Raw genomic sequence first — 12500 nt, 5'->3', positions numbered from 1 at the left:
AACACAATAGCTATTTGACTGCAACGGCCTGCCCATAGCTATATATCATTTTTTTCTTCTTTGTTATATTATGTTTGCCAGTTATATCATTCTTGCTTCTTGAATAGCTGAGTGGTGGACTGGTAAAACCTTATTGCATAGCACCGATGGGTGCGAGTTAAATTCCCCTGAGTTTGAGCATAAATGTTTGCACCTTATGAAATTGTGTCGACTCCACCTGGTTCTATTGTTAGCAACGGATTTCGTGATTTGTCCTGAGCACCCCGATGTTCTGCCAATAGAGTATGGGTCTCCACCGCACAAAAAAAAAAAAACTGTCAAACTGTTGATTTTAATGTTTTGTTCAAGCCTTTTCGTGTTGCTGGTAGAAAGGCGATTAGATTTTATCCCTGAACCAAAATGAATTCAACTTGATGTCTCAGGAGCAATCGGAACCAAATATGCAAATTAGGTTGATCATGTGATGTAACAGGCCATTCTTGTAGATACTAAAAAGCCGTGAGAGTTGCACAATTAATTTCAAACTGCCCACAGGAGGAATTGGTAGGAAATCAAAGATATCACAAATATCAAAATTGGTGTGACAAGTGGATATCATGTCAAAATAGCAGGTCATGTTAAACGGCAATCGGCATGATCATTTTGAACAGGTCCATGTCATGAAAAATTTGATGCTCAACAATGAGCATTTTCTTCGAGCAAGTAAAAAAAGGTCAAGTCAAGGAGCAGCTGAACAGCTGTTTACACGTCACACTTTGTATTGCTGTACTATTCTTGAAAGGATAACAATAATTGAAGATGCCTTCTATTTTGTGGAGTCAATGGCACATTACATCAGAGATACATACTTAAGATGCAAACGATGATGATCCAAACAACAAACAGACGTTGGGTACAGGTCCTAAGAAAGTGGTCAGACAGCGTTATATCATCTGCATCTATTTATTGCACACGGCGTGTCTACCTTCCATGTAATAAAAGCAATTACCCAATATTTTTACAATGAGCTCACACTCACCAGATGATACACTGTATTTCCTCAAAACACTTTCTCTCGGAATACGAAGGTATCTTTTAGGTAAACATGACTGTAGTTCAGAAAGGCAACAATGCATACCCCCCCCCCACGACCCCAATGCCCTCTCGTCTGGCAGGCACGATCAGAATGACAGTTTCACCGAATCATTTAAACCCAGCCAGGATCAAACTGAGGATCAGGCAATTTAGAGGCCAGCTTTCTCCTCTTCTTCCATATGCAACACAAAGCTGTGAGTAGCATCATAAGCTGAGGTCATGGCCGTGCCACTGATGCAACACCCTGTAGGTTAGGGCATACATTTTAAATTTATTCAGGGTGCCGGCGATAGCTCGCCTTTGTCAGTATATACAAACGCTGGTGGGATGATTCGGTGCCCCCAGTTTCAAAAAGGATGTTAATTCGTCAACTTTCGATATGATGTGATCTGCAGATTTAAATACTACGTATAACTGTTAATGCAAATCAGGCAAAGATTGCTGATGTCAAAAATTCTCAGCTGCAGCAATACTTTGATAATTTTTTTCTCCTGTCAGGAGGAAATCAACCACAGGAACTGATCATGGAGTATTCCATCTAAAGGAATGGCATGGAAAAACAAAATGGCCACCCCATCAAATGTGTTCAAAATGACATGCTGAAAAGTTACTGTTGAATGAAGTCATAATGAATAATATTAATGTCATTTTGAGCCTTATACAAGACAAGTTTAGAAATAATTTTACATTATCCAAAAACTCTGTGTTAATGAGGAATGACATACTCACAATGGTCGAAAATGTTTTCAATACATACAAATGTATAATTAGTAAGAAAAAATATATATATATTTTAATTTTAATTCACCTTTTTTTTGGCACATATTGGCCTATTGTGAGTATCTTATTCGTTTAACTTACCAAACTTTGTCCTTTGTTCTTGGTATTGTTTTTACAAAAGTGAAAAATAAATCAAATGTCCGGAATGGACTCTAAATTGCCATGATGATTGGAAACAAGATTGTAAAAAGGCCATCTCTTTTTCATTATGGTTTTGTGCAACTTTCGTTTCACAAAACAAACAATCATAAAACATATTTGTGATAATTGTGTTCCGATTGCCCATACCTGGCCTCTCCAGACTTGCTCTCCATATGGTTGACCCATACTTTATAGATATCCACAGGGTCAATATTGATGTTAAGAGACTTGTCCTGCGCAATGTCAACCAATGGAGAAAGAATTTCTTGCAAAGCATTTTGTCCTCGCACCATCCGATGAAACTTTACAACCATTTTCACCACGGTTGGGTTTCCTTTAACTATCTCCTGTAACTCATCAACCTTGGACCTGCATGCCAACACAATGACTTGATCAAATACATCATGGTTATAAAACATTATAGCGAGGTTAGAAAACAGACCATGATAAATAGGGTTCCATTAAAGGGACCATCTTCGTACTGTGTATGCAAAATGACAGACTATTTGACTTCCCTTACTATGTACGCCATGTACATGTCCTACACCAAGTCTCCCATTCCTTCCTTCTCTTTGCTTTGTCATTTCTCCCCCCCATCTCTCCAACCTCCCCACCATCCCTTGTCTTATGTCATACTAGCAAGGGTACCCAGCGTTGCCAGGCAACACCGGGTCCCTCCTCCCACCCCACCCCTTCTACTTTGTCTTCTCACCCCAGTCCCTCTGGACTTCCACCCCACCCATTCCTCCTCCTACCCCAGTCCCTGCAGACTCCCACCCCACCCTTTCCCCTCCTCCATTCATTACCAAATTCAGTTGCTTGTGTTCAGATTCAAGTTTCTTGTAGCATGCTCACCAAGTGGCCAAAGTACTCAAGCAAGCACTCCATTCAAAACCGTTCATAAGGAACAGCTGGCTTGGCAAGTGCAAGCTAGCTACTTGGTAACTGAACACAACGCTGGACATCTCGATAGCATACAGTACATAGAAATCGCTGACAAAAGGACAGTTTCTAAATTTTAAAGACTTCAAATATTCATCATGACTGGTGTCATTGTAATGAAAACGTACCTTGTTCAGTTTTAAAATGTACATAAACTCAGAAGTGATGTTGAGTGTATGAAAGTGGACATGTACATTTCATACAACTTTAAAGTGTACGTGTTCATGATAAATATCTGGGGAATTTACCCGGCGGCATCCCGACCAATTAATTACGTATGCAGGTATTTCACGACCAAGCCAATTTTAATGTTTATTGACTTCACATTATGCAGTGTTATGTCACTCAACAGATGCTAAACAATGCGACTGATTGTAAGGCACAAGTCCATTTATTCCACAGCACGTAAGGTTCACGTATCTCCGACTCCGTTGAGATGGCATGTCCCTCACGTTCCACATTCCCCTCCCACTTGCATCATCGTCCTCACAATCTCTCAACATCCGGCAATTAAGCAACAACAACAACATATTTGGAAAGAACACAACATACAGTATGTGAATTCCATGTCCATCAGGGTGTTTATAAGCCTTTAAAAGTTGGGCGAAAACAAAAAGTTTTTTAAATTTAAAATGAAAGACCTCGATTTTCTTTCCTCCACATCATGAGAACGAATCTTCATTGAGTGGTGTATATTGGCCCGCTGCCACGATCGCTGTTGAGGTCGTGGAGAGATTCACTTCCCTTGGCAGTGATATTCATGTCTCTGACGGCTGTGAGTCAGAGGTCAATAGACGTCTGGGTTGGGCCTGTGGAGTCATGGATTCACTGGATAATGGGGTGTGGCGCTGCCGGTACCTGTGCTGGAGAGCGGGAGGACGAAAGTCCGAGTCTTCAGGTCCTTGGTGCTTCCAGTCTTGCTCTATGGATGTGAGACTTGGACTCTGAGCAAGGATCTGAGACGGAGACTTAATTCCTTTGGAACCAGGTCTCTTCGGAGAATCCTTGGCTATTGCTGGTCAGACTTTGTGTCCAACGAGCGGTTGCTGAGAGACTCAAATGAGCTTTGTTACCTGCATAGTCCGTGAGCGTCAGCTGTGGCTGTATGGACATGTGGCTTGTTTTCCTAACGCTGATCCTGCTCACCAGATTCTCTCAGCGAGGGAGTCTCGTGAGTGGAGGAGGCCAATGGGCCGACCACGTGCTTCGTGGTTGCAGCAGGTTGATCGGAATCTCAAGGAGATGGAGATGGGCCAGGCATCTGTCTGGGGGATGGCCAGACGGAGGCCCCCAGTGGAGTACCGGCGGAAAGTGGACGCAGCGACGCGCTGCTCAAGCACATGCTCCCATACCTGACATGACCTGACCTGACTGTTAATAGTTTTCTGTATTTACATTCCAAGACATATCCATTGTTCAAAAAAAAATAACAGATGAAGAGATATGGTGATAACTTCAGAAAGTTATATAATTCAGTGACACAAACAAATTCACATGCCAGTAGAAATAACATTTTAGTATCCAGTATTGCTTACTTTATTTCCTCTTGCAGAGCTGTGGAGAACAACTTGAGGATGAGGTATTCCTCACGTTGATTCGAAGCATAATTATACAGCGTATAGATCATGATATCCATGGAATCCATCGATTTATTCTGAGGCATCTGGAAGATGAGTCTCGCCAGATACATGGGATTCGTCTGAAAAATACAACAGGACAGGCAAATAAATACACAAGTAACGAAGAACCTCAGTTCATAGTATACTTGTCAATTAATTTTTTAATCCAGAGTTCATTCTTTACAAAGCTAGATTCGATAATACATTGCTATCAGGAAGAGTTACAACAAAAGCATCAAATTGCATATCTTGACATCTTTCAGAAGTCAGGTTTGTCTGCCTATCACACTCAATGCGCTTGTGTGCACACATGATTCATGTCAGTAAGACCAAAATCAAGTGAATTGGCCCAAGCCAAATGTTAGATTTCCCACAATTAAATCACACATCGAATGCAATGTTTCATGTCATCTCCAACCAGGTTGTCCAATTTTCCATGCTTTTCATTAAATGAAAGATAAAGGTTAAAAAAGTCAAAAAGTTGTTTGGTTATATAAAATGTTGGAGTTTAGTCCACCGTTTCCTGCCAACACAAAACTAATTAATTATATTTTCATGGTGGTGACTTTTACATGGATGGTGTCTTTTTAGTTGTCTGGGAACCAAGAGAATTTTTCCACAATAAATCTGAAATGAATTGGGATATTTGAGGATACATCACAATTCCTGCATTTTAGGGAGGTGCCAAATTAGTGAGAAGTTATGTGAAAAAAAGTTGATGAAAGTTATTAAGCGACAAATGTGTGTTCATAATTTAACCAACTTGGTTTTTGGACACAAGTAAACGATTGTGTGGTACTCTGTCCTGACCAGCCCAAATAAGAGCAAAAGCATAGTCCTTCACTTGTGACCTTTTAAATCTCGGGACTTTAAAAGACCTCAATGGCCGTGCAGAAGCTATCGAGAATTGGAGGAGAAGTGGTGATGCACATGATGTTTGGTGTCAAATCACTTTTGGATCGGAAGGGCCATTTCTGGTTTATTACCACAACTCCACCTATAAACTGGTATGCGTCAGGGCAGAGACAAAGTGCTCAGGTGGTGGATAACCATTGTTGCCAACAGATCATGTGGCAATCGCTGATATTAGGCACGACCTGTGACTTGCTGCTTCAGCAAGTTATTGAGTTAAATTAATATGGTTGTGTGTGTGTTTGTGTATATATATATATATATATATATATATATATATATATACACATATATATATATATATATTATAATATTTGTATGTTTATATTTATGTATATGTATTATCTATATTAATATTTCGGCATGCCCCTTTCTTTGTTCCACCATCAGATTTTTGTTACTGCATGAAATGAAACAAGATTTGGCACATCTACTAATGATATTGTTGTCTTCCTTAAGAGGCCCCTCAAAATTCGTGTTGATGCATTTTTACAAACTCCAACGGATTCCATTCAAATTCGGTACGATTATGGCTTTTGGTCCAACTTAGGTCATTGGCTATAAATTTTTTCCAGAACACTTCCGATATTCGAAAAAAAAAATCAATAAATCGATATCCCTTATGGGATTTTCCATTCAAATCCACTCAAGTTCAAGGCCTATGGGGGACGCAAATTTCCACTTTGCCCCGGGCGCTGTTTACCTCCGCTACGCCAAGCTGTTTGGGCTAGGGTTAGGGTTTAGGTTAGTGTTAGGGTTAGGGTTAGCTACCCTAACACTAACCCTAACAGCTAACCCTAACCCTAACAGCTAACCCTAACCGCTAACCCTAACTGCAACCCTAACCGCTAACGCTAACCCTAACCGCTAACCGCTAACCGCCAACAGCTATTCAGGAAATTTGCAAGAAAGCCCGGGCAACGCCAGGCTTTATTGCTAGCCCGAGCAACGCCGGGCATTACTACTAGTGTCTTCTTCTACTTTCGGCTGCTCCCGTTAGGGGTCGCCACAGCGGATCATCTGTGTGATCCGCATAGTGATTTGGCACATGTTTATAAGGCACACATAAGATATATATATATATATATATATATATATATATATATATATATATATATATATATATATATATATATATATATATATATCTTCTTCTTCATCTTTCGGCTTGCTCCCGTTAGGGGTCGCCACAGCGGACCAACTGTCTCCATTTTGCTCTATCCTCCACATCTTCCATTGACACTCCAACCACCCTCATGTCCGCCCTCACTGCATCCATGAACCTCTTCTTTGGCCTTCCTCTTCTCCTCCTGCCTGGCGGCTCCATCTTCAACATCCTTCTCCCGATATACTCCACTTCCCTCCTGTGCACGTGTCCAAACCATCTCAATCTCACCTCTCTCACTTTGTCTCCAAACCGTCCTACCTGTGCTGTCCCTCTAATACACTCATTTCTTATCCTATCCATCCTCGTCACTCCCAACGAGAATCGCAGCATCTTTAGCTCTGCCACCTCCAGCTCTGCTTCCTGTCTTTTTGTTAGCGCCACCGCCTCCAAACCATACAACATAGCTGGTCTCACTACCGTCTTGTATACTTTCCCCTTCACTCTTGCAGCTACCCTTCTGTCACAAATCACTCCTGCAACTCTTCTCCACCCACTCCATCCTGCCTGCACTCTCTTTTTCACTTCTCTCCCACACTCTCCGTTACTTTGGACAGTTGATCCCAAGTATTTAAACCAATCCACCTTCCCCACCTCAACTCCTTGCAACCGCACCATACCACCACCCTCCCTCTCATTTACGCACATGTACTCCGTCTTACTCCGACTGACTAACATTCCCCTTCTCTCCAGTGCGTACCTCCACCTCTCAAGGCTCGATTCAGCCTGCTCTCTACTCTCCCTACAGATCATGATGTCATCCGCGAACATCATGGTCCATGGAGACTCCAGTCTGATCTCGTCCGTCAACCTGTCCATCACCATTGCAAACAGGAAAGGACTCAGAGTCGATCCTTGATGCAATCCCACCTTCACCATAAACCGGTCCGTCATGCCTACCGCATGACGGCTGTCACACTGTCCTCATACATATCCTGCACGATCCTCACATACTTCTCCACCACTCCCGACTTCCTCATACAATGCCACAACTCCTCTCTTGGCGCCCTATCATAAGCTTTCTCTAAATCCACAAACACACAATGTAACTCTTTCTGGCCTTCCCTATACTTCTCCATCAACATTCTCAAAGCAAACATCGCATCAGTGGTGCTCTTTCCTGGCATAAACCCATATTGCTGCTCACAGATCGTCACCTCTCCTCTCAACCGAGCTTCCACTACTCTTTCCCACAACTTCATGGTGTGGCTTAACAACTTTATCCCTCTGTAATTTCCACAGCTCTGCACATCACCCTTATTCTTGAAAATCGGAATCAGTACACTTAATCTCCACTCCTCCGGCATCCTCTCACTTTCCAAGACTTTATTAAACAATCTGGTTAACAACCCCACTGCCATCTCTCCTAAGCACTTCCATGCCTCCACTGGTATACCATCTGGGCCAACCGCCTTTCCACTTTTCATCTTCTTTTATAGCAGTCCTCACTTCATCCTTACTGATCCACCCCACTTCCAGATTCACTATCTCCACCTCTTCCAACCTTCTCTCTCTCTCATTTTCTGCATTCATCAGCTCCTCAAAGTACTCCATCCCCCTTCTCAACACACTCTCCTCCCTCCTCAGCACATTCCCATTTGCGTCCTTTATCACCCTAACCTGCAGCACATCCTTCCCAGCATCGGTCCCTCTGTCTTGCCAATCGGTATAAATCCTTTTCCCCTTCTTTTGCATCCAACTTCTCATACAGCTCGTCGTATGCCTTTTCCTTGGCCTTTGCCACCTCTCTTTTGTTTTTCGACGCCCACTCCTTGTACTCCTGCCGACTTTCTTCATCTCTCTGACTATCCCACTTCTTTTTCGCCAACCCCTTCTTCCTTATACTTTCCTGTACTTCCTCATTCCACCACCAAGTCTCCTTATCTTCCTTCCTCTGTCCAGATGTCACACCAAGTACCTTCCTAGCTATCTCCCTCACAACTTCTGCTGTCGTTGCCCAATCATCCCACCCATCTTTACCACCATCCAACGCCTGTCTCACCTCCTCCCTAAATTTCACGCAACAGTCTTCCTCCTTCAGCTTCCACCATCTGGTCCTTGGTTCAGCCCTCACTCTCTTCCTCAACCTCACCTCTAAAGTCATCCTACAGACCACCAATCGATGCTGTCGAGCTACACTCTCCCCTGCCACAACCTTACAGTCACTAATCTCTTTCAGGTTGCATCTCCGACTTAAGATGTAATCCACCTGTGTGCACTTTCCTCCACTCTTGTATGTCACCCTGTGTTCCTCCTTCTTCTTGAAATACGTGTTTACCACTGCCATTTCCATTCTTTTTGCAAACTCTACCACCATTTGCCCTTCCACATTTCTCTTGTTGAGACCGTACCTCCCCATCACCTCCTCATCCTCTTTATTCCCTTCCCAAACATGTCCATTGAAATCTGCTCCAATCACCACTCTTTCATCCTTGGATACACTCTCCACCACTTCATCTAACTCACTCCAGAAATCTTCTTTATATTCCATCTCACACCCCATATGTGGGGCATATGCACTGATGACATTCATCATCACCCCTTCAATTTCCAACTTCACACTCATCACTCGGTCAGACACTCTCCTCACCTCCAATACCCTCTTGACATGATCTTCCTTCAGGATTATCCCGACACCATTTCTCCTCCCATCCACACCATGGTAGAACAGTTTGAAACCACCTCCAATGCTCCTCGCCTTACTCCCCATCCACTTGGTCTCTTGTACACACAGTATGTCCACCTTTCTTCTCTCCATCATATCAGCCAACTCTCGCCCTTTGCCAGTCATCGTCCCAACATTCAGAGTTCCAACTCTCACCTCCACACTTCTACCCTTCCCCCTCTCCCACTGCCTCCGGACTCGCCTTCCCCGTCTCCTTCTCCTCCTTTGCCCAGCAGTAGCACAATTTCCACTGGTACCCTGCTGACCACCGGTACCGGTGGCGGTCGTTGGTAACCCGGGCCTCGACCGATCCGGTATGGAAATTCGTTTTGTTGTCCGCATAATGATTTGGCATAGGTTTTTACGCCGGATGCCCTTCCTGACGCAACCCTGGTCGCCTCTTACGACACACAGGGATATGGTACACCTATTCTAACCGGGGCATACACCGGGCCCAGTACAACTGGTGCTCATTTCGCCGACCTCGGAAGGATGGCAGGCTGAGTCAACCACCTGGTGTTTTACACTTGGTTTTATATATATATATATATATATATATACATATATATATATACATATATATATATATATACATATATATATATACATATATATATATATATACACATATATGTACATATATATATATTTATATATATATATATATATATATATTTATACACATTATATATATACATATATTAATTCAGTGTCCCAACGGGGCTTGAACTCAGGACCTCTTGGGTCCCAAGCCACTGCCCTTACCACTGCGCCAACACCAGGCTTTAATATATATATATATATATATATATCTTAATATATATATATATATATATATATATATATATATATATATATATATATATATATATATATATATATATATATATATATATATATATATATCTTATTATATATGTGTGTATATTTGCATGTTTGTATATATATTATTATGATAATATATATATATATATATATATATATATATATATATATATATATATATATATATATATATATATATATATATATATATACATAAATATATACAAACAAAATATTAGAAGAATAATAATATATCTACATAAGTATATAGATATAAAATATGATTATAATAATATATGTACATAAATATAAACATACAAATATTATAATTATAATACATATACATAAATATAAACATACAAATATTATAATATATTTGTATGTTTAACTGGCGTTGGCTAAGCAGTTGGGGTGGTGGCTTGTGATCCTAGCGTCCTGAGTTCAAGTTCCGTTTTCCACGAATTAAAACCAGGGGGTTGACTCAGCCTGTCATCCCTCCGAGGTCGGCAAAATGAGAATCAGTGTAGCAACCAAAAGGCTGCACATGAAGGAAGGGGTATTGACAGATTTATTAAATCTGGTATTGTTGTGGTGCAGGCATCATGGGCCGAATGGCCTCCTCCTGTGCATAAATTCCTTGTATTCTTTGTACATACTTTATGGACGTACTCACATTCAAATCGTACATGCTTTGGTGATGTACTCACATTCTAATTGCACAAAATTATAGACAGACTCACATTGTAATTGTACATACTTTATACACACATTTACATTACAAGTGAACAAATTATAAAGACGTACTCATATTTTAATTGGACAAACTTTACAGCCGTACTCGGTTTAAAAAAAGAGAATGTGTACCACTGGCTACCACTAGGTGGTGTTGTGGCCTACGTTAGCATATTTTGTGCAGACAAACAGACAGACAGACAAATGGATACAAATGCAGTTCCCTCTCCATTGGAGGGTGTAATAATATGAACAACACTAGTCACACAATCAACAACTATTGTTCAATAACATGCTATCTTTTATACATGCTTTTACAGTATCATCTGATTGGTTGTAATTGACAATAACATCACTGAAACCCCTTTCATGGCATAAAGCATGAGCACAATTGTCTGTGAGCCATCTTCAAGCGAAAAAGAAACTCACCTGCAGGAGATAGAACAGGTGTTGATATGCTTCCAGTTTTGTGCGTTTCTCTTTGCTCAACGACTTAAGGCCCTTCTGCTTATCCAAGGTCATCATGTCTTGGACTTGCTCCTTGTTTTTCTTGTTCAGCTTCTTGCTGTGCATCACGACATCCTGAGGGTGCACCAATTAGTTGTCAAGCTGATCAACACCAAAGAATGACACTGCTGTCATTTAACAGATCATCTCCGAAACTAACCAAAGTTTACATTTGAGAGAAAAGTTTTTACACTGAGAGAGACAGATTAAAAATCCCGAAGTTTCAATGTGAAGTCAAACCCAACTATGCTCTACAATTGACTTTATCAACTTGAAGTTGATAAGTGTATGCTTATTAAAGTGGTAAACATACACTTATCAACTTTTAATTATTCACAGAAAGAAAAGAGGGAATTCTGGCTAACCTGCAATAAAACGTGTTGGCTCAGCATGTAAAAATGTCCAAAATCTCAGACAACTGAACCCTTCTCCGAAACTTAAACTTAACGAAACCAGTTTGGTCAACACATTTTATCAGGTAGGCCATTGTAAACTGTTAGGCCACTTCATCCACTGCATTATAACTCAAAAGCCGATAATTATATTTGATTAATGCAACTTCTGTTGTGAAAATGAACAATGCCTAACCATTTCAAAACAGCAGTCAATGTGAGAGATCAGGATCAAACTGAGACGACATCAGGTGTATATTGGGTGGTCATGAGACGAGCATTATTCTCAGGTTTTCCGTCTGTCTGTATGTTGGGTGGTCGCTGGAGTACCCTTATTTTTAGTTTTTCCATCTGTCTGTTTGTATGTTTGTTTGTTTGTTTGTATGTAATGGACAGCTCTGGAGGCCAGAGGAGTCAACCGATTTTGATGAAACTTGACAGTTAGGTTCATACCAGGATCTAGTTGTATGCTTTTGAGCACTGTTGCTATGGACCCCACTGTTGCCTAGCAACGGGACTTTGAAATTTTTGAAAAACCCCCAAAAAATATTTTTTTTGAAAATAAAAAATCGGCTTCCAGGCTTTTATGCGCATTATAATCAACCTCTGTCAAAAATATTTCAGCCCGATCCGTCAAAAACTGACGTATGCAATAATGTAGCGACCACCCATGTCACCCACCGGCTTGTTTGTATGTTTGTATGTAATGGACAGCTCTGGAAGCCAGAGAAGTCAACCGATTTTGA

The 12500-nt window shown here is 41.1% G+C and overlaps 1 protein-coding gene across 3 annotated transcripts in view; it reads right to left on the bottom strand.

Annotated features, from left to right (window-relative positions):
* Positions 1 to 12500, bottom strand: part of LOC147015141 (ras GTPase-activating-like protein IQGAP1) — a 255416-nt gene that overhangs the window by 126272 nt on the left and 116644 nt on the right. For all 3 annotated transcript variants that reach the window (XM_085849639.1, XM_085849637.1, XM_085849638.1), the window contains 3 exons: positions 11285 to 11437; positions 4473 to 4636; positions 2143 to 2364 (listed from right to left, as the gene is read on the bottom strand). In XM_085849639.1, coding sequence (XP_085705765.1) covers positions 2143 to 2364; positions 4473 to 4636; positions 11285 to 11437 — 539 coding nt within the window. The remainder of the gene's footprint in view (positions 1 to 2142; positions 2365 to 4472; positions 4637 to 11284; positions 11438 to 12500) is intronic.

The sequence above is a fragment of the Eptatretus burgeri genome, chromosome 12 (genome assembly GCF_056783735.1).
Source record: "Eptatretus burgeri isolate ZD-2024b chromosome 12, Ebu_testis_v1, whole genome shotgun sequence".
Lineage (NCBI taxonomy): Eukaryota > Metazoa > Chordata > Myxini > Myxiniformes > Myxinidae > Eptatretus > Eptatretus burgeri.
Note: the sequence above shows the minus strand (reverse complement) of the source record. Positions and strands in the feature narration are given on the sequence as shown.